The following is a 24,250-nucleotide window of genomic DNA, read 5'->3' on the forward strand; positions in this document are numbered from 1 at the left end:
AAATATTGCGCAGCAAGTTTAGGCGGGTTTTGAAGACACCGTATTTCATTTCATATTTCGCGGTTACTGTCGTTAGGTGGTTCGTATAACGGTTGCATAGTGGAAATATTTTAGCTTTTGTAAAGTATATGATTTATTTTTGGCCTTATTTGTAAGTGATATACTTTCGACTATGTCTTCTTCAGTCTCTGTGCTTCACCAAAATTCCTCACAAAATATTATTAAAGAATTAGATATGAACAAAGAAAATAAGGTAAGTGGCCGTTAAAGACTGTTGTATGTTCATACGTGAATAGTGTGATCTTATTAACTGTTCACCTATCTGAATCACAGTTATTTTATGCTTGTGATAATTTTAATTTCTCTGAGAGTTTGTTTCCTTTCGGAAAACATAAAAATTTATGTTTCATGATAGTAACTTGCAAGATTTGGAAACTAAAGATTTTAGATCCTGCATTTCAGATTTCTTTATATCAGGAATCAAAACCTGCATTTCTGTCTACAAATAGTAGGGTTAGGAAATATACTTATGGCATATTTTTATGGTACAGATTCATTTCAAGAATAGGAGTCTCACTACATTAACGTAAATTATTCTCTAAAAAAAAAAAAGAGTCTAAGGTAATTTTTAATTAATAGCAATTTTATGTTTCTTTCAGATTATGCTTTGAACAATATAAATTAACTAGTGCCTTTGATTTTGCATCAAGATTGTATGGGATACTTTTTAATTATGTAAAATAATAAACACAGAAGTAGTATTCTAAGCGCTGCTTTTCTTCATCTAGATATATTATATTTTTGTAGATTGTAGTTTAGCTTAACATGTTTTGACAAGTTCTTAAAAATCGAAATTTGAATAGAACAGCTTTTATCATAACTTTTCCAGTAAATGAATTTAAAAAGCATTGTAAACTGCTCTTTGAATTGCCATACGTAACAATGAAATGTATGCTGTCTATAATTACAGTACAGAATGATTATCTCAAGTTAAAAACTGATTTTAAAGTTCAGTTATGTTAAATTATTATCACAAAGTGTTAGAAGATGTTTTACCTTAAGAATGCCTTCTTGAAAGATCCTTTAAGGAAAAATGATTGCTGTTTGTATAAATATGAGAAAAAAAGTACTCGTCTGTTATCAGGACCGGATTCTGAAATGTACGTGTGGATGTGTGTGTTCATGTATGCATGTAAATAAGTACGTACATCCATACATACATTCTTGAATCCAGTCTGTATAACAGAAGAGTACTTTTCTTTATTGTGTACATTTAAAAATTGTCAAAAAATATAAGATTTTAGAGGGGAAATAATAATTGTAATATTCCAAAACTTATGCATGAGTATTTTTTATTATATATGTTTATTTTTATACAATAACATAAAATGCTAGCATTATATTTGTGAAATTTTAGGCATTTGGTATGTTTTAATATATATATTTAAGGTTATCCTTAAAGTTTTTAAGAGATAAAGCGGTGAATCTTTGGATTATGGTAACTTGGCGATTTTTTGGCGACCAACCCTGCTACAGCAACCTGCTAGTTTTTGTTTGGATGCCATTTTGTTTTCACAAAGTAAAGGCATTTTTTTTTTTACTCAACATTTTTTTCCAACAATCTGCTAGCCGAATTACTCTTATGCTAGAACTTTTATGGAACAAAATTGCTTAATCATGACGAAGATTAGGTGCAAAATTTGGAGAAAGTGCAGAATCGCCTACTGCTTGCCGCATTTTTACGAATTGCAAATACACGGTATCATCCATGTACACGTCAACCTATTTTCACTTAAAAAAAAAAAAAATCCCAGAATTGCACAAAAATGGCATTGCGCACACTCTTGACTATATCTATGTACACTGCTATAGTCCTAGCTAGTAACCTTTATCGCCTTACCAAAATGTCGCCTAACTACCTGTTACCATATTCCAAAGATTAGCCGATAAAGCATATGCAAAGATTATGCAGAGGGTGTAAAGTGTATGGTCACAATTTTAAGGGCGATAGAACAATTTAAAATAATATTTTTATTAGGTGTGTGGGGAAATGTGAGATTAGAATTTTTCAAATGAGTGGTCAGCACTTGCAATAAGTGCATCATGACGACGGATCTCGTTTACAAGATGCAGTTAACACTCCTGAAAAACCAGAATTAGCATCACTGCTATAGAAATATGTGACATGGCGTGGTATCTTCCAAGGTATACAAATCATTTTGTCATTGGGATGCATGTAGTATGGTGGGTGATTATTCGGTTAATCTTTGGATTTTGGTAACTTGGCAGTTTTTGGTGAAAATTTGGCAATCAACCCTGCTACAGCAACCTTCTACTTTTTTTTCGCTGCCATTTTGTCTTCACAAAGTAAAGACAGGTTTCTTTTTTTTAAAATTTATTCAACATTTTTTCCAACAATCTGCTAGCCGAATTACACTTATGCTAGAAATTTTATGGAACAAAAGTGTTTAATCATGATGAATATTAACTGCAAAATTGGGAGTAAGTGCAGAATTACAAACTCCTTGCCGCGTTTTTCAGAATGGCACATACACAGTAACCATGTACATGTCAACCTATTTTTACTTCAAAAAACATCCCAGAATTGCACAAACATGGCATTGCGCACACTCTTGACTTTATCCATGTACACTGCTTTTTTCTCATAAATTAGAAAAATTTGCACGAAAATGCAGGAAAATTTTGTGAATCTTTAAAGTTTGTAAAAAGGACATATATAAAATTACCTGATCGCGAAAAAATATATACCCTTTCCAAGGATTAACATTTGCACGTATAAAATAAATAAAATATCCAAAAACGGCTAATCTTTGGAATATAGAAACAGGTAGTTTGGCGACATTTTGGTAAGACGATAAAAGTTACTAGCTAGGACTTTAGTAGTGTACATGGATAAAGTCAAGAGTGTGCGCAATGCCATTGTGCAATTCTGGGATGTTTTTTTAAGTGAATATAGGTTGACGTGTACATGGATGATACCGTGTATGTGCAATTCTTAAAAATGTGGCAAGCAGTTTGCGATTCTGCACTTTCTCCCAATTTCGCACCTAATCTTCGTCATGATTAAGCATTTTTGTTCCATAAAAGTTCTAGTATAAGCGTAATTTGGCTACAGATTGTTGTAAAAAATGTTGAGTTAAAAAAAAAAATGCCTTTACTTCGTGAAAACAAAATGGCGTTGTGGTGATGGCGATAAGGAGCGCGCCTTGCACCCTCCGAAAAGTGTGGCAACCCTAGAGGAGAAGTTTCTTACGAGTAGCGAGCAGAGCGAAACAGGCAGGCTGTCGGGGAGTGTGCGCGAAGTTCCGAAATAAAGCTTTAATTTTTATTGTGCACTATGTCTTGTTAATATTTATATTAATGCAGCAAGAACATAATTTGTGATATGGAATTCGAGGATTGGTGGTAAAACATATAGGAAGTCACTATAATGGTAACCCGGACTGTGTTAAATCAAGCCCGTATGAACAGTTCTCAAGCACTTTCGGTTTTGACTACAAGCCATCACTCAGATCTCCAAACCAGAAGTAATGGATTACATCGGTTTTCATCCTCCGGATCACAGATGAGTAGTAATTATAGATCATTTTATAATTATGTTTTCTACTTATCATTTAATTTCATTTTCTTTAGTTAAAATTTTTGCTTAAAAACCTTGCACAATGTCTGATATTCATGCCGTCCAAATTCCTGTTTATAACCGATCAGACCCATCTTTATGGTTTATTATGTGTGAAAGTACCTATGCTCTTGCCACCCCCAAACCTATCACAGAATCCATTACTAAATATAATTATGTAGTTTCTCATCTTCCTCGAGATATCGCATCACTGGTACGGGATTTACTTATGAAACCAGACCCTATTGATCCATATACAAAGCTGAAAACTGAGTTAATAAATCGTTCAGGAGAATCTTCTCAGCAAGAAATTCACCAGTTATTATCTGGAGAGGAATTAGGTTCTCGAAACCTTCCGATTTGCTTAGAAATATGAAACGTCGAGCAGAATCTTTAAATGTTCCTGATAACTTAATGTTAGAATTATTCCTTCAACGTTTGCCTTCGACTGTTCAGTCTATTTTGGCAGCGGTTTCCAATTTAACTGTAGATAAAGCTGCAGAAATTGCCGACAGAACTTTAGACGTAAATCCAATCCCAGGGACTCGTGCCGTTTCACAGTCGACGAGTCTCTTGAAGATAAATTATTTAAACAAATAGAAAAATTAAACAAATGTATTGATCGTATTTCTCTTTCTCATGGTCGCTCACCAAATCGCGGAGATCGCAATAAGGAAAGAAGCAATTCCAAAAGGAGAGATTATTCTGTTTGCTGGTATCATAGACGTTTTAGGAAAAAGTGTAGAGATGACAAATGTACAAAACCTTGTTCATGGCAGGGAAACGAAACCAGCAAAGAATAGAGGCAACTTATTCTTTGCCTCAAGTTTCACGTCGCCTGTTCGTTCGTGACCGTAGAACAAACCTTTCATTCTTGGTCGATACCGGCTCTGACGTGTCCTTACTTCCAGCAAATAATTCTCAAAAACGGAATTCGTCCCAACAAACACTCTTCGCTGCTAATTCTTCTACTATTCATGTTTATGGTCAAAAAACACTTTCTTTGGATTTCAAATTAAGACGACAGTTTACATGGACTTTTCTTATAGCAAATGTTAGTACACCCATTCTTGGAGCAGATTTTCTCCATTTCTTTGAATTGGTGCCTGATCTCAGAAACAAATGTCTCAAAGATTTAAAAACGCATTTTAAAACCGTCGGTTGCATGAAAAATGCAAGCATTTATTCAGTAAAAACTGTATTTAGTGATACACCATATCACAAAATTTTAAAAGAATTTCCTTCAGTTACTAGATTGCCAGATCCTAACCAACCTGTTAAACACAACACCGTTCATTATATCATAACTAAAGGTCCACCTGTGGTTGTAAAACCTCGTCGGTTAGCTCCAGATCGCTTAAAAATAGCAAAACAAGAGTTTCAAACTATGATGCAATTGGGGCATTTGAGACCTTCGAGCAGCAATTATGCATCCCCACTTCACATGGTTCCAAAAAAGGGAAGTCTGGAATGGAGACCTGTAGGAGATTATCGAGCATTGAACGCTCAACCAATAAAAGACAAATATCCTATTCCATGCTTAGCCGATTTTACTGCTGCATTGCACGGTACTAAAATTTTTAGTCATGTCAACCTTATTAAGGCATACCATCAAATACCAATTAACCCAGCCGACATCCACAAAACTGCCATATGCACACCATTCGGTTTATTCGAAAGTACCCATATGCAATTCGGCTTATGCAATGCATCCGCGACTTTTCAACGTTTTATGGATGAAGTCACGCGGGATTTAGAAGGTGTTTACGCTTTTGTCGATGACTTGCTCATAGCCTCTAAAGATTCTGAGGAACATTGCAGGCATTTGAAAGCTTTATTTTCCAAACTTCAGGAATATGGACTTTGCATAAATGTTTCAAAATGCACCTTTGGTCAAACGTCTATTGATTTCTTAGGTCTTTCTTTCACCTTAGTGAAAACGGAATTGAACCTCTTCCTGACAAAGTCAAATGTATTTTAGATTTTCCTCAACCTACCACTCTCACTCAGCTTCGCCGATTTTTAGGCATGTTTAACTTTTACAGATGTTTCATACCTAAAGCAGCACATATTCTTTCTCCTTTAATAAAATTGTTAGAAGGCTACATGAATAAAAAGAAATCTCGTTCGCGTGTTCAGGATTCATCCCCACAATTAAATTGGAACGAGAATGCTGAACAAGCCTTTATTGCTGTCAATAATGCCATTGCTCAGGCTACCCTTTTGAGACACCCTATTCCCAGAGCCCAGCTAAGCATCTGGGTAGATGCCTCAGACGTCGCAATAGGTGGCACACTTATGCAGTTGTCTCAACAAACATGGGAACCTATAGCATTTTTCTCTATGAAACTCAATAAAAGTCAACAGAAATGGTCCACGTACGATAGGGAATTATTTTCAATTTATTCTGCAATTAAGAAATTCCGACACATGTTAGAGGGCAGAAATTTTATAATTTATACGGATCAAAAACCGTTAATATACGCTTTTAAACAGAACCTTCATAAATGTTCACCTCGACAATTGCGCCATTTAGATTTTATTTCTCAGTACTCTACTGATATTAGGTATGTGCAAGGTTCAAAAAACGTCGTTGCTGACGCTTTTTCAAGAATCGAAATTGATTCCATAACAAAATCTCCATTTTTGGATTTTAAAAAAATTTCCGAAGCTCAACGGCATGATCCGGAGGAACCTTCTCAAAACCAACACATCATCTTTGAAACTGGAATTTAAACCGTGCAAATATTCTGATGGTAATATTCTTTGTGACATATCAACGGACATTCCCCGCCCATTCGTTCTGAATTCCTTTCGCAGACTTATCATTAATCATCTGCATAATCTGTCACATCAAGGAATTGCAGCTACTACGAAGCTTATTTGTTCTTGTTATGTATGGCCCGATATGAAACGTCATATAAAAAATTGGGTGAAATCCTGTGAATCTTGCCAAAAATCGAAAATTACTAGGCATACTAAAGCACCACTGGGCACATTCTCTCTTCCTGATGCACGTTTTTTAGAAATCCATATGGATATCGTCGGACCGTTACCTCCATCAGAAGGCAACGTGTACCTTTTGACTCTAATAGATAGATTCTCCAGATGGCCTGAAGCCATTCCCATCCCAGATATGAAAACGGAAACCATTTGCAGAGCCATCTTCAACTGTTGGATATCTCGTTTTGGCTGCCCATCGATCATAACAACAGACCAAGGTTCTCAAATGAGATCCGCACTTTTTGCAGAATTTACGCGCATTTTGGGTACAAACAGAATCACAACAACAGCCTATCATCCAATGTCCAACGGCATTGTTGAACGATTTTATCGACATTTAAAATCTTCTCTCAAGGCTCACGAGACCAATAACTGAACTGAAACACTACCAGTTGTTATGCTTGGTATTCGGACAGCCGTAAAGAAAGATCTACAGTTATCTTGTGCTGAACTGGTGTACCGAACAACTCTCAGGCTGCCTGTGTCTATAGACCGTGTGAAACCAGCCTATTTGCTTTCGGACTCTAATTTGCCTGAACTGAAAACAAATAAGGACTTAAAGAAAGTTCAGCAGAATAAATCTGCAAACGAACTCTCTAAGACACAAACTGTCACCAGATCGGGAAGACATGTTCACTTCCCTAAGAAACTTGCTTCTTACATAACAATTTAAAACATTTTTTTAAAATTCATATCGTAACATATTTCTTGTTATTTCATGTTTATTATACGTGTCAGTACCTTGTTATATATTGAATTGCATTTTGATCTTTTCTAATTTTATATTCTAATTTTGTAATCATGTAAAAAATACCCGACAGTACGGATCCTCTGAGATAATTTCATAACCTATGTCGTTCCTTTGAATAGTCATTAAAGGAACTGGGGGGAAACTCTGTGGTGATGGCGATAAGTGTGGCAACCCTAGAGGTGAAGTTTCTTACAAGTAGCGAGCAGAGCGAAACAGGCAGGCTGTCGGGGAGTGTGCGCGAAGTTCCGAAATAAAGCTTTAATTTTTATTGTGCACTATGTCTTGTTAATATTTATATTAATGCAGCAAGAACATAATCTGTGATATGGAATTCGAGGATTGGTGGTAAAACATATAGGAAAACACTATAGCGTCCAAAACAAAACTAGCAAGTTGCTGTAGCAGGGTTGGTTGCCAAATTTTCACCAAAAAATCGCCAAGTTACAATAATCAAAAGATTAAGCCCCAAAACTTTTCACTCTAAATTATCTATTATAAACATCACCTGCGAATTTATAACGCAAACAATAAAAAATGGTTGCAAATACTTAGTGTCAAATATTTAAATTATTCCCATGCACGTTTACTTCTACCGAAACGTATTCCAAAATGCTAAAAACATATAATTTGCAAAATAACTATCATTTAATTAAAATATAATTAAATTAAAAACACTACTTAAAATATAAATAAACACATATATTAAATTAATAAAAATTAGCTTAAAATCTTAATTACTTTAAACTAATTCATTGCCAATAACAATTTTCGGTACTATTCCGTTTTGAGGACCGTAAAAAATATATGCGCAAAAGTGCCAAATCTAGCAAAAGTGTCCATTAACAGCGCGCCAAATCTAGCGTACGCACTGATTTCAAATTGCGTAAGTTTAGATAGTTCTATATTTCTTAAGACACAATTGAAATACTAGTTTAATTTTTAAATCCTTTTTTGATATCCTATAGATTTAACATTTTGGGAATTGCCCATGACGAAACGTCTGCAATAGAATTTTTTCAAAGAAAAGGCATCATTCATTATAGAAAATTATGTTTGAACAACCAACGAGATGAAATTATGCTTTAGCGATAACTCGGTAGCGAAAGAGCGATGCAGGAGTCCATTCAGTTATGGTTAGCCATTTCTTATATAAATTATAATAATAATCTGAAACATTTATTTACTCTTATGCTTCCATTCAGTTATGTTTAACCTTTTTTATATAAATTATAATAATAAAAAAGTATTGTATGAAATTAACCTTTCATATAAATTAAAACAATAATCTTTAGATAGTTATTTCGGTACTTTTCCGTTTTGCCGGCGCAGGCGATAAAGTCGCCAATAATGGTACAACCGATGCCAAACGGAATATTCTCGCTGGTAACCTTTTACGCCTCATTTTCAAAACAAGTCGCAGCTTTTTCTTATCAGATTGATTGTTTCTTTCAATACTGGCATATAATTACATAGAATTTTTATCAGATAGTTCAGTTTTATGTCTAAAGCCATTTTCGGTAATTAGGTCAATTAGGATGCAATCACAGCGCTTACCCGAAGCCGAAAATATAGAAAAGAAATGTCAAGGGTTAAATTCATCAATTCTAATGAGAATGCATTAGTGAAGTAAAGCACTGCAGTTTTACATAATTTCTGAGTAAGCTATTCGTACGCATTGAAATATTTCTTGCATTTAAACTTGTGTTCCAAATTAAGATTTAACTTGAAATTAATGTAGATAATTACAGAGAGCATTAGATTTTTGTAGAGTAGTTTACGTGAGATGAGATCGCTTGGAGTCACGTGATATGAACCGGCGAATTAGGATGTTGAACCATGAAAGCCTAGTAAATTCTTATAATTAATGTCTTTTTACAAATTTATTGTCTTTATTTATTGGCTTTTTATAAAGTTTTAAGGGATATTAAAATGTTTATGCCTTCAAAAAAAAAAAAAAAAAAAAAAATTCTTAGAACTAAAATTTTTTATGTGTATACTGTATGTTGTCGCCAATAAAGATTTGCGCCGGTGAAACAGAAAAGTACCGTTATTTCGTATAATAAAACAATAATCTTTAGATAGTTATTTTGTATAATACTTCTTTTCTTGCGTTAGGGTTGCCGCAATTATTTTTGGCGGCATCAATAATAGTTTGGCGATTTTTTACGGTCCTCAAAACGGAATAGTACCCAATTTTCCAATAATAGCATATTAATTTATTTATTCCTTATATTTAGAACAATGCATAAAAATAATATCCTCAAATGATTAAAAATACTAACTTACCTAATCTTCGTCAGAATCTCAGTCGTATTCTTATGTGCGCCTGTTTCAGGATATTTGAAATGATACTTATGGTAACAGCAAGATGTTGAAAACCTTCACCCTCCAAACAGGCATATGACTTCAATCAGATATTATTATTGTACCCGGTAGAAGATACTGCTTAATAAAACTTAAAAAGCAATCTTTACTTCTATCTCGCACAACCTTAAAAAAACACTTATTACTACCCTTTTTAATCCCACTAAATACCCATTTCGAATTCACTTTAGATAGGGTCACGGGATCCAAAAATTAAGCAATACTCTTTCACACAACGCAGAATGAAGCTAAATACAAAATGCTATAAAGTACTGCAGATATTTTTCCAGATTTTCCCCTTTTTCCGATTAAAGAACCGTGTTGCCAAAGTCCTAGGTAGTAACCTTTATCGCCTACCAAAATGTCGCCAAACTGCCTGTTACCATATTCCAAAGATTAGCCAATTATTCATTTGAACTATTCTTGTTAATTCCATTTTCAGTTTTTTTTCATGCTTACTGTGTTTCCATGTTCAGATTCCACCGAAATTCTTGCTCATACCATGTTCTGTCACCCCTTGCAGTTGCAGTCATCAGTTCTTTAACACCTTTGTGTTTAGGTGTGTGTATATATCGCATTATGTACAAGTTAAGATTTACTTTTTATGCATTTCACCTTTGGTGTATTTGTATGCCCATTGTTTGGCCCCAAGATAGGTTTAAATAATATGATTCTATACATCTAGCAATAGTTGTTTATTCTAACAAATCCATGTATGTTATGAAAATTCTGAAATTCTCTCAATAACTCTGTCTCAAATTGTCTCAATAAGTCTGGATGTAGATAACTTATTTACAAATAGCTCTTGAATATTTTTAAGATCTTATAATATATACACTCATGTCCATAAATTAAGGATAATTTATAATTACATGGAAATCAAACTCTAAAGAAAAAATTTCACCAGTGGAATTATCGCATACATCTTCAAGAATAATATGCAAATTACAGGAAACCAGATGATGCCGATAGTACGCCACAATGACGAGAGTGTAAAAGAAGTGCATATAAGGAATGAGTAAAATTGTTCATGTGTTCTGTAAGCTGCTCAGTGCCACAACCGAATACTTATGACACAGAGGACGCATCTGGATGATTTTTTACATGATAGAAATATTGTCCGCCTGGAATATGGGTGTACTCAGAGGGAAGTATCCGAGGAACTTGGAATAGCCCAAAGTGTCATCTATAGGCTTTGGCAGCAATTTCAAAATGATTGCAATGCCAGTAGACGTTACAATACAGGTCACAATGCAGAATGACAGTTACAATGCAGAATGACGACTGGTAGTTGGCAGTGACTGCCAAAAGAAGCAGACAGAGCACTTTAATTTTCAATTTTATAAGGTTGGTTTACAATTAGTGCTGGCTTATTAATAGAAGAAATATTAGTATGTTATATGATATGCTATATATCTGATGTGATTTTCAGCAACTTCAGATCTGTGATGTAAATTGTATATGTAAAATACTGTGTTAAGCATTTAAATATTTTTTGCTTTATAATTTTTTTCATTTCTTTCTTTTCCCTAGAATGAAGTTAATATTATGAAAAATGAAAAAAGAAAATCTAAATCAGTTCTGAAAACTAGCGATGAGCCACTGTTACGTGAAAACCCTCGTAGATTTGTAGTATTTCCCATCGAGTATCAAGATATATGGCAGATGTATAAAAAGGCTGAAGCATCGTTCTGGACTGCTGAAGAAGTTGACTTATCTAAAGATCTGGGAGATTGGGAAAAGTTAAAGCCCGAAGAGAAGCATTTTATTTCACACATTTTAGCATTTTTCGCAGCAAGTGATGGCATTGTGAATGAAAATTTGGTAATTTTGTAAACCATATATATCTTTGTTCAGCTTTTATAAAATCTATCCTTTTTTTTAAAGCAAATTTTTCATTACATTTATTTCCCAGTTTATAAAGGTAGTATGTTACATTGCTTCAATGAATATTTGTAAATGTATGTTTTGTCCACTTCAGTTTAATTTTTTTACATTTTATTTCACGAAGGTTTTGTCATCTTTAACCCTTTGACGCATGGTGGTCGCGCCTTGAAACCATGAATTTTCGATTTTTTTTTCTCTTGTTTCCGAAATTTTTGAGTGAAAATCGATTGATTATTAATTTTTTACCTCAAAATAACACAAAATGACTGCAGAATCATACACGTTTTAGGTCTTAGTAATTCAAATCAGATTTTTAAAATTCGTTTTCAATGAGACAAAATAGCTTTCTTTTATTAATATAAAAAAAGTTTAAATTTCAAAAGTTATTCATTGCACATCATGATTTCTATCATAAACAATAAAAAATAGCAATAATTAAACTGCATATATAAAAAATGTCTTCTATATGTATGGCATTTGCTGTGTGGTTTCAGGGCGCGACCACTGCCCCTCTAGAGTATTGTGTAACACAATGCTCTAGAGGCTCGGTGGCCGCGTCTTAAAACCACTGCTATTCAGAATGGCATTTTCTTGCTTCTCAAACAGAAATGTTTATTTTTACTCGGATATAGATAAAGCGTTTTGAAGCCACAAAGTTATTTTATTACTAAACAATACATGCACCTGCCCGGTAAAAAGGTCTCTCTTTTCCAGAGACTTTTCTCTGACCTCAAAACACTTGCTCCCCAAGCTAGTATTGAGATTTTATAAATTATTTCTTGTGTTTAAATTTAATGTAAATATGCTTTGCTATAATTAAAAATAGAAATCGCATAATGTTTTATTTAAATTAAAAATATTTTCTGAATAATCGGAATACGAATAAAATAAGTCTGAATGGGAAACCATACCAAAGCCAAAAAGACCAACCCCCCCCCCATTAACGTAAAAAACCACAAATTTCATGTGCCAGATGAAAAGAAACTAAATAACGCTGGACATATACCAGTGAAAGTTAGATTTTGTAGCACAAGGAAGAAACCTCATAGAAGATACATGTGCAATGTGGGTCTATGCATGTACCAAAAAGACAACGTGCTTTGAACAGTGTCACAAAAAAAAAAAAAAAAAAAAAAAAAAATTCTGTAAAATAAAATAAAATAAATAAATAATAATAAAAAAAAAGTTTTTTTTTTAATCCTTATTTTACTCAGTTTTTTAAACCATTTAGCCAAATGTCATATTATGTAGGTACTTATATTTTCACTGCTACAGAGAAATTACATAAATGTTTATTTTTAATTTTTTTCTGATGATTTACTTTGTAAAATAATGTAAAAAAATTATATATAATGCAATTCTTAATACATTTTTTTAAAATTTGTAAATTTCGTCATTTATTGGAAACGCGCATGGAGAAAGGTAAGTTTTATTTTCCTACTACCTCAGTAAGTTTCAAAGTCCTAAACGCGCGGTGGTTTCACAGTGCGAGCACCACCCACAGAACAATGGGCAAGAGTAGATTTTTTTAGATTTATATATTGTTTGTCTCTACGATCATAATATTTAATTTCTAGAGTTTTTAGTTCAAAAAATTATAAAAATATTATTGCGCGTGTCAAAGGGTTAAATGATCACAATACATTTTCTCCATGCCGAAGTCGCGAATTTGTCAAATCATTGTCTTAAGGAAAGTGGTATACTCACTTTTTGAGAAAATCCTACAAAAAATTTTCATATATTCATCTCATAGCATGACTTTTATTTAATATATCAGAAAGCATATGAAAGTAATAGAAAATGAACATATGTAAATAATACCAAAAATTATCTGATTCATGGCTTTAATGTGAAGTCAATGATGTTGCCTAAAATAAATGTTAAAACAATTTTATATAATTTTTTTAGACTGAAATATTTATTTTTTAATGTAACCCCTGTTTATTTTATTGTTATTTTTAATGAAAATATTTATTTCATTAGGTTGAAAGATTCAGTCAAGAAGTACAGGTCACTGAAGCCCGTTGTTTCTATGGTTTTCAGATAGCAATTGAAAATGTGCATTCCGAAATGTACAGTTTGCTTATAGATACTTATATTAAAGATAAGTCAGAAAGGTAAAATATATTTGCTGAGCCATTTGTGATATGATAGCTAGAATTGAAATTTAAATATTAGTGTGACAAGTTTGAAAAAAGGCAGAGATTTCGAAATAATTCCAAAAGTAAAGGTTTTTGATCCAATTATAGGATGGTGTAGTGTACAAGTATTCCCTTGTTTTATGAGTGTTCACCTTTATGTTAGTTTTTATGAAAGCTGAGTTTACTATGTTTTTCCAGTTAAGAAAAGAAATCACTGTCATTTCCATCCTCTGTCTTTCAGTACTTGCTGTTTTCCTAATTTTTGAAAATGAAGCTGTAGTATATACATAGCTGCCAATTCTTGAGGTTTTTTTCACAAATCCTCCAGTCTCCTGGTAGATCACCAAATTTCCCATTTTATTTATTTATTTTTTAATTAATGAAAGTGTTTTGCAGCAATAAAATAAAATTGTGCTAATTAAATTAATTTGCACAAATAAAATTTCCACAGTTTAAGTTTCATTGTTGAATTAGTGAAACTTAAATCGTGCAAAACTCATTCCTCCTCTCCTAGTGATCTTCATAATTTATTAAATTTTATTTGATCTGAAGGTACTCTTCCGTTTTGCTGGCGCAGGCAATAAAGTCGCCAGTAATAATACAATTGATGCCAAACAGAAGAATATCCTCGCTGTTAAGCTTTTAGGCCTCACTTTCAAAATAAGTTGCAGCCATTTCTTATCAGATTGATTGTTTCTTTCAATATTGGCATACAATTACATAGAATTTTTACCAGATAGTTCAATTTTAGGCCCTAAGAACATTCACAGTAATTAAGTCAATTAGGATGCAATCACACCGCTCACCCAAATGCGAAAATATAGAAAAAGGCAAAGTCAAGGGTTAAATTCATCAGTTCTAATGAGAATGCACTAGCGAAGTAAAGCACTGAGGTTTTGCATAATTTCTGAGTAAGCTATTCGTACGAATTGAAATAATTTTTGCATTTAAACTTATATTTCAAATTAAGATTTAACTTGAAATTAATGTAGGTAATTACTGAATTAGATTTTTGTAATGTAGTTTACGTGAGATGAGATCACTTGGGGTCAAGTGATACGAACCGGTGGATCAGGATGTTGAACCATGAAAGCATAGTAAATTTTTAAGTTAACGTCTTTTTACAAATTTATTATTTTTAGTTATTGGCTTTCTACAAAATTTTAAGTGATATTAAAATGTTTATGCCTTCAAAATAAAAAAAAAAAAAAAAAAAAAATCTTAGAACTAACATTCGTTAACACTTTTTTATTAGTGTATATTGTATGTTGTTGCCAATAAAGTCTGCTTGGCGAGATTTGCGCCGGCAAAATGGAAAAGTACCGATCTAAATTGTTTTATTCTACTGTAGACAATTATAGAACTTTACAGTATATGGTACAATGCTAAGTTTATCCACATAACAATATGTACCTTAACTATTCATTCTATTTTTACTACGTTGTACTTTGATAAATTAAAGCTGTCCTTCCCTACTATAAGAAATTTATGGTATAAGTCAAAGAATATAAAATTTTAATTATATAAATAAATATTAATATATTTTACATCAGAATCATATAAATAGTTGAGTAAACTGTATCCTTCTTAATAAAGCAGATTTAAATCATTTTTCAGTTCTTTTAAAATTTTGCTACTACGTAGTACAAAAAGTTCCTGGGAACTCCTGTTTTTTTCGTATTTTAAGGTTGCCATAATGCATGTATCAGATAACACATGGACCTGGACACTGTATTTAAATGGCCATTCACACTGGAGTTTTTCTGATCTAATGGAGTTAGTACCATGTGTAGATTAGCTCTGCTATAAAATTAATTCCATAAAAATTTTCTTTCTAAAGAAGAACCTGTATCAGACAAAATTAATCCAGTTTAAGTCTTCCTACCATTTTGCAGTATTCCCAAGCCCTGTTCACCGGAGTAGATTCGACTGGTGGCGAAAACCAGTTCTTCCAACATGTCCCATTCACATGGCGAACAAGCATTAATTCCACTTGGAACTTGCGGTAGAATCCTTCTACCTCTCTGGAGCAGGGCAAATGGGAAGATTTCCCATACTAAAATTGCACGATTCACTTAATTTTAGTAAAGAACATAGCTGACGTTCAACTGACTACTTGTGGTGCTGTCAGTGAAACAGTCACATTGATAGAGAACTGTAGATGCAATATCATCCTTTCAAAAAAAAAAAAAAAAAAAAAAAAAAGGAACCATACAAGAATTTCAGAAATACCATTCAAATGAAAACTAAAATGAAGGTGCTCAGACGCGAATATCAGCTTCAGCTTGGCAATTAAGAATATCTGGAGCCGATGGTAAAATTGCTTTCAGGTTTTATGACCAAATGGGCAGAATTTTAGGATGCCTGTAATCCCAGCCCAATAACAGAAACTGAGATTTTTGGTTTGGAAAAATCAGACAAGAAAACTCATTTTATTAATACATTTTACTTTTATTAATTATGCCATGCTAGAAATAGTTAAATTGCTTTTAAATACATTGTTTCTGAAAAATGATCGGACTCACCCCTTCTCAAAAAACATAATAAGGAAATAATTTAAATTTATCAAACTTGCTTGTTTTCTTACACTGCATATTTTTCTCAGATAAGAAATTTTAAGCATAAATACTGTTTCTTGAATATAAGTGAATATAAGAATATTGGTGTAAAATTACTGGAACATTTTTTATGCCATTTTAAAAAAAAATTTCTTTTGTTTGACTTTTAAAAATAAATTTAATCTTTTTGTAATGCCAATATACATGGCAGTTTTTCTGCTGCTAATTGATTTGTCTTAATTTTTTAGTTATTTCTAGCCTAATTCTTCACTAATATTGCATTACTGATTTCATTTGTTGATTTAAATAAATATTTAGCTTGCAAACTTTATATTTCATTTCTTGCTATATACATTCAGAAGATATAGACATTCCTCACTCCGCGAGGCTTAACCGCCCTACGAGTTCTTTCGCACCTTGGCAAGAAGACTACATCGCTTTAAGCGATACTGGTCGTCAGATTTGCTACCTGTCAGTCAAATTCACTTTGAAAGCTTAGTTGTTTTTTCATCATAATTTTGGTACTCTTCTGTTATTGGGACCGGATTCAGAAATATATGCACGTGTATATGTATGTATGTATGTGTGTACACATATACATTGGCATGAATTTGCGATAAGGATGAGTATTTAGTCTCATGACTTTGACTTGGCAATTATTTATCCTATGGGGTGTGTCTTAGTGAAGAATGGAAAATTCTTGAGTTTTAGTTGCTTGCTAATATTGGAGAAAGATGTAGCGCCATCTACTGAACATGGCGAAAACTATTGTAGAAGTCATCTATTGAGTCGCTATCTATTGGTAGGTTGGATAAGCATAATATGAAAAAGCTGAGCAGTTGAAGTATGGCATAATCTAGGTGAAGGTAAAAGCAAAGTGCATAAAATAAAGCAATATTAACGTAAAAACAAGTCCGAAATAAAATGTAGTCTTGAAAAATAAAAGATAAAAAACTTGCAGTCCGGCCAATCGAAGAGCGCAGAGAAGTAATGTGTTTCGTATTCAAAGTTAAAAAACCTGAACATTTGAAGAGATAAAGAAAATAAATTTTCTTCAGCGAATTTCAGCTGTTCTATAATAAATAAATGCTAATAACATTTTTTGAGTGGTACTACGTGAGCTACGAATTTCCTGTGCTCTTTCAGTGAGTGTTGATGAGTCGAAAAACTTTGGAGTCTTGAAAAATTTGAAAGATATCTTGTTAAACTTCAAGATTGAGATTATTTTGCCGGGCAGCATTGTAGTTAGTTTTGCGAGTCTTGAAGGATTTACTACATTCTGAAGAGGTTTGGGGAAGTATAGGTGGGAAATCTTCTGCTGTGGGATAAATTATCCATCTTCTGTTTTTTCAAATCTTTTCTTGTAAATCTTACACCCACGATAAGAACTGATATGATCTTCCAAACAAAATAGACATTTGGGTTTCTCAATATCTTTAAGGGTACAAGTATTGCTTCTGTGATTTCCTGCACATTTAACACATTTTACTTGTTTGAAACAATTAGCGTGAGAATGTCCAAACTCTTGGCAGTTGAAACGTTGCATGGGGTGCTTTCTGGGTGTATACTTTTCAATGATGATATTAAAATCGAATATATTATTGAGCTTATGAATATTTTCGTAAACTGGGTTGGAGTTCCAAAAAATAAATTGGGAGTAAGAATTTTTAATTGTCAATTTTCTTAGAGAATTGGCACACTTTTATGATGTGAAAACCTCTATTGGAAAGATAATCTTGAATTTCAGATTCAGTAATAGTGTTTGGCATTTATTTTTGAGGATAACCTTAGTAGTAGATTCATTATTAATTTGGTAAATATTAAATTGAATTCCTATTTTTTTTGAGGTTTCTTACTGTATTTTCACAGTCGGTCAGATTTTTGGTTTGCAGGTAAATTGCTCTATTTTTCATTTCTGCTTCAAAGTTTTCTTTACAAGTATCTTTACACATTTTATGAATTGATTTCCAATCTGGGTTATTTTTGGTAATGACTTATGGGGGAAATTTTATCTAAAGTGATATTTTCTTTAACTGTTTGCTCAGTATCGTTAAGAGTAGAAAATCTGTTTTCTTGTGGGATATTCGTTTTCTGAGTTAAATTAAGTATAGGTTTGCATGTCTTAGTAGGAGTTTGCCATTCCTGCTTTACCTTCTTGTACATCCTGAGATTTTACTGCCTTTGTGGGGGATATTGCTGGAGAATCTGCTTTTGTGGGCGAAAGAGTTGTTATTTTTTGCGCACAAAGCTAAAAAATTGCCGATAAGTTTCATAACCTGGTGAATTGGGGTCAAACTGCGAAAGTTCGCCATACATAGATTTTAACTGTGCTACTTGTTCTTCGGGAAGTGTATTTGAGAGTGAGCGATCTTTCCTTTTCTGAGCGGGAGTTAGAACAGTATTATTTTCTGCTTGGCCTGCGATTAAGTTTGGAAATACGTTTTTGAGTTTTTCAAAACTGATGGAAGTATGCTTAGTTTTCATTATTTTCTTAGTAGCTTTTTTAGTTAACTTGCGATTTGAGTCAGAGTTCTGTTTTCCATTTTTAAGAAAGTCTGTGTGGTTAGATTTGCTAAAAGTCTTTGTAGAATAATCAGAGTCCATTAAATCATTGTCACTATCATGCCTATTTGCCAAAAGATGGTCTGGTGGCTCTTTGCCTGACCTCGAGGAGAAAAAGTCAAGAGGAGCTTAAAAATGTCTGAGCTGTCTCCTTGAGCTCACTGCTCGAACTGATGATAATGATTAAATGATACATGCATACATGAGCATAATTTTTTATAAATACATGCATTTATACATACACTTTTTAATTCGGTCCCGATAACAGAAGAGTATCCTAATTTTTCTTAGTAGCTTAGTACATTTCTCAGCCATATGGTGAATTTGATTGCTTCTATCCATGATGTATCATTTAAGTCCATAATTTTTCATATCTTTGCTTGTGTGAAATAGTTGCTAAAACTTCCCAAAATTAATTTTCCTTCCTCGAAGCTGCCATCTTTTGGGTAACGATCTGCTCTAAACAGCGCGTGTTCAGTTATAGGTGCAAAAACAATTGTAGAAAAAGCATAACTCTTTTTTTTTGAACCATGACAAAAGCTCTGGTAACAGTCTGTAGCAATAGCAAAAGATGTAAATGAATGTTAGAAATCCGCCAATCAGATTCACGTTTGTGACATTGCTCCCACTGCCTTACGGGTTAAGGGATGGAAGACGATGTGCATCTGAATCGGTCTTGAAGGTGAAACTGCTTGATATTCCCTTTTCTGCCTAGTACAAAATGTGTCTGTGCAAAAGAGTGTTGCATGTGAACGGGGCTATATACTTTGTTATAGTATGGATTTGTTGCTACTCTTTAATGACATGATCATGCACTTCTTGATATAGAACATTTAATCTAGTTGATGTATAAAAAGTTCTTTTTATTCCATTAAAGTTTTTCCATGTGATAACATAATTATTTTTTATGGAAATGAGTTTAATATTTTTTAATTTTAGTTTTTTTTTTCTTAAACTGTTAATTAGTAATTCAGTTGATTCAAAAATATGAGACTAAACATGCAAATGAATTGATGATGATTTAACACAGACATTGAGTTAAAACCATAATTTTGTTATCTTTTGTAAACTTGATATCAACAACGAATTTCTTTCTAACTTATCTAGTAAGAGATGAAGTTTATAAGATTCTTCAGTGTATTTATTATTAAATACTATTTGTATTAATAAATTTATTGAGATATTAATAATTATTTAAAACTTTGCTTTACAGGGAAAAGTTATTCAATGCTATTGAAACTCTTCCCTGTGTGAAGAAGAAAGCTGATTGGGCTTTGAATTGGATTAATCATACACATGCATCCTTTGGTGAACGAATCGTTGCATTTGCTGCTGTAGAAGGAATATTCTTTTCTGGTTCATTTGCATCCATATTCTGGTTGAAGAAGAGAGGGTTAATGCCTGGCCTTACATTTAGCAATGAGTTGATAAGTCGAGATGAAGTATGCATCCAGTTTTTATTATGTATTGTAGCTTTATTTTTAACAAGTTTTGGTAATTTAACAGTGTCATTATTTTGGTTTCATTTCACTTATTGAAGTGAGTATAGTACTCAAAATCAATTGCAATTAAGAAATTGCAATTGATTGTAAGACTTTCAGACGATTAAAGAGGTAAGTTAAGCAAGTTAAAAATTTAATGAAGTATTTTACTTTCTAAAGCTTATTATGCAATATACATTTTGTTGTACTGTTGTTGTAAAGTTTGCATTGTGATTTTACATGCTTTATTTTCAGTCATCTGATAAATTTCGCTTGTAAAGCTAAGCAAATTAAAGTTTAATGAGTAAGTATTTTGTTTTTTAAATCTTATTATACAATTTATATTTTGTTGTAGGGTTTGCATTGCGATTTTGCCTGCCTTATGTTCAGCCATCTCGTAAATAAGCCATCAGAAAAAAGAGTTACCCAAATTATATCTGATGCTGTATCTATTGAACAAGAATTTCTCACAGAAGCATTACCTGTTGCTTTAATAGGAATGAACAATAAGTTGATGAAACAGTACATTGAATTTGTAGCTGACAGACTTCTAGTGGAACTAGGATGTGAAAAGGTTTGTATATAATAATGTACTTTTGATTAGTCATTGTAACCTTTCAATTTATATATATATATATATATATATATATATATATACACTGCATATAAATTGAAAAGCTACATACTGAACTTCACTAAGACTATCAACCATATTTTCAGACGGTTAAAGAGGTATTTATAAATAATACTGTTTCAACATTTTTAGTTAGTTTAAGTTTTGCATTAAAATTATAAAAATTTCTTGTTCTCAAATATACACCGCTTTTTTAAACCTATCTGGAAACTTTTGTAGCAAAGAAATCTGCAAACGAAGAAGGAAGTATTTAAATTATTATTTTTTTAAAGATTTTACACAACTCATTTATTTTAATCACTACTCAATTACTTTAAAAATTGTTTTAAAGAAAAAAAAAAAAAAAACTATATACTGTATATTAATTTCATTGGGAACCAAGATAGTTTTGGGTACTTGGTGTGAAAAACGTTAATTTATAAATTTTCATTTTATACCATTTTCTAAATTTCCTTTTAATTAAAAAAAACATTACTTGCTCTAGAGCATACTAATTTTATTTGAACTACACTAGCATTAAAGTTATTATTATTATTATTATTTTTTTTTTAGTTTTCCTTTCTGTGCCTATGAGATAATATACAAGTACTGTTCTATTAAAATAAATCAATGTATTGGGTTTTAATGAAAGTTTCTCGCCACCACAAATATGTGTTCACAAACAGTTCGCATTGGCGGGTTTAATCATATTTTGTCACATGATTTTTGGCATTTGAAAGGAAAGAGACTTGCTTCAGAACACTGTGTTGTGAAATTTGTAAAAAATAGCATTAAAAGATGTCTGAAATGGTAATATAGTGCTAACAGATTAGAACCATCATTTACTTCCAGTTCTGTTGTAAAAAGTCAGCTACAGAATGTCACCAAATCATGTGTACAGCTTTAGGTACTAATATTGTGTCATGATACTGTGAAGGCTTGGTATCAGAAGTTAAAAAACAAGAACTTATGACATTCAAGAGTCATAGTTCTTGTTTTTTCTGGCCGGCCTACTGGTGTTGATGAGGCCTGCTTGCGAGAACTTGCAGATCAGTAGGTAACCACTCCAGAGCTTGCTAAGAAATTAGACATTAGTGCCATGCCCATTGGTCGTGTTATGCATCACATAAACTTGACATGGAATGGATGCCTTATTAGCTGACTCAAGCCAATGAGAAACATGTTCAGGCCTGCGGTAATCTGCCCGAATATCAACGGAAAGACAAAATTCTGGACTGGATCGTCACTTATGATGAAAAATGGAATTACTTCAACAACACAAGCCGAAAGGAGAGTTGGTTTGCATCTCACGAGCTCATCGGCAACATCGCAAAGTGCAATTTGACTTGACAAAATGATCATTCTTTGTATCTGATGGGATTGCTATGGTATTATCTACAAAGTGTATCTGGAAAAAGCTAAAACCCTCGACAGTAAGGTGTACGGCGAGATAACTAGTCTCTGTTGGCATTGCTATCAAGAGAAAAAGTCATTGAGTTCCGGTCAAAAGAAAAAATAATGCAAACTCGCATGTGTCTGCATCTACCAGCTGGAATCTGTATGGACTCGAATGGGATCTCTTGCCACACCCACCATATCCCTTGGCTTACACATAATTTAATTTTGTGATCTAGCAATTTATTTTAATAAAAGATTTAACAAAATTTATATATTCCAGATTATATCCTATCACATTACGTACTGTTGTGGATAAAAACAATAGTATTTATACTAAGAATAGAATAGTATTCTTACATTTTCCATTGAAATTTTCCTCTATTCTGATGGCTCATAAAAATAATTTTTTGCCATCACTGCAATAAGCCAACTTAAGCCCCCCCCTCCAAGACCAGGCTCGATTAAACAGGAATATGTCCCTCCTCTCCCCTCAAATTAAATTTCAGTTTAATTAGTGAGTAAATAACTAGTGATGTAAAATTGCCAAAAATATGAATATGTGGCTTTTTATGTTCTACAAATAATGTAGCAACTTTTTAGATGAATAAACTTATTCATTTTGATGCAATATCACGCAGATTTATTTAACTTGGAAACAAAAAATATTCAAAAACCATTAAAAGTATTTAACTTAAACTACTAGAAGCATTTGCTCGTACTTACACCACTAAAATTACATGAAGCAAATTTTTTCACTGCCATATTTTTACTTAATAATGGAAAAACTTAATTATTTTACTTCTAAAAACTTATTTACGTAAGTGCTTTTATTTTTCAGATATATAATGTTGAAAATCCATTTGATTTTATGGAGCATATTAGTCTAGAAGGGAAAACAAACTTTTTTGAGAAAAAAGTTGGAGAATATCAAAAGTGTGGAGTCATGTCTAAAAAGGAGGATCATCGTTTCACATTAGATGCAGATTTTTAATTTGTGGGCAGTATATTATAGTCATCATTTTTAGTATCTGCACTTCTGACATTAGCAAGAAAAATGTACTTCATTTGTGTTGTGTTAGTTTTCTAATTTATATCATTTTAAAACTCCTTATGTTGTATTGTAATGCAGAACAATTAAAAATACTACATAAACAATTAGAAGTCTTTTTGCCACAAATGATATAATTTTGCTAGAAATTTTAAAAATGTTGTATAATATTCTTTTATGTGCATTACATTTTCTGTAAAAATATTGGAAATTGTTTCTATTAGATGCTATTGAATATTAAATTAGAATCTCAGTGTTTGTTAAAAAATGAAAAGAATATATCGAGTGCTTATTTTATAATTGCACCATGTTTGAATATTTATCAGTTAAATATATTTTACTGTTTATCTTTTTGTAATTTTTTTTAAATGTAATGATTTATAAGAATTTTTTAAACTGCCCAAAATGAAATATTTATTAATACATAAACTAACTAATGAGTCTTCAGAAATTTATAAGATAATAATTTATGTCCTTATGTTATTTTATTTAAGTATAGCCATTAAAATTCAGAAATTCTGCAGGAATTTTAAAGATAAGTTTTATTTTGCCTAAACAGAAAAAGCACAGTTTATGTGAGATAAGAATAGATTTATATACATAATAGGGTGAATAGGTGTGATCACATTTCGTGTGTTTTTGAAGTTGGCATATTTTTAGTTAAAAAGCAGCTGAATGAGAAATGTTTTTGGCAGACTGTCAACAAAGCTGTAATTGATTATTTTGTGAAAATATAATTTGCATATTGATCATATTCTCAAAATATGCATTTACAATAAAAAGAACTCATACTCTTGCTGTTTT

The 24,250-nt window shown here is 32.3% G+C and overlaps 1 protein-coding gene across 1 annotated transcript; it reads left to right on the plus strand.

Moving 5' to 3' along the window:
- On the plus strand, positions 1-24,242 carry RnrS (ribonucleoside-diphosphate reductase subunit M2). The gene is made up of 6 exons (XM_085823023.1): positions 1-253; positions 11,292-11,582; positions 13,629-13,762; positions 20,120-20,348; positions 20,743-20,961; positions 23,237-24,242. The coding sequence occupies exons 1-6, from the start codon at positions 173-175 to the stop codon at positions 23,387-23,389; spliced, it is 1,107 nt and encodes a 368-aa protein (XP_085679149.1). The 5' UTR covers positions 1-172; the 3' UTR covers positions 23,390-24,242.
- The last annotated feature ends 8 nt before the right edge of the window (positions 24,243-24,250 follow it).

Source organism: Stegodyphus dumicola, chromosome 1 (assembly GCF_044657685.1).
Source record: "Stegodyphus dumicola isolate Sdum_Otavi_A_Nest chromosome 1, ASM4465768v1".
Lineage (NCBI taxonomy): Eukaryota > Metazoa > Arthropoda > Arachnida > Araneae > Eresidae > Stegodyphus > Stegodyphus dumicola.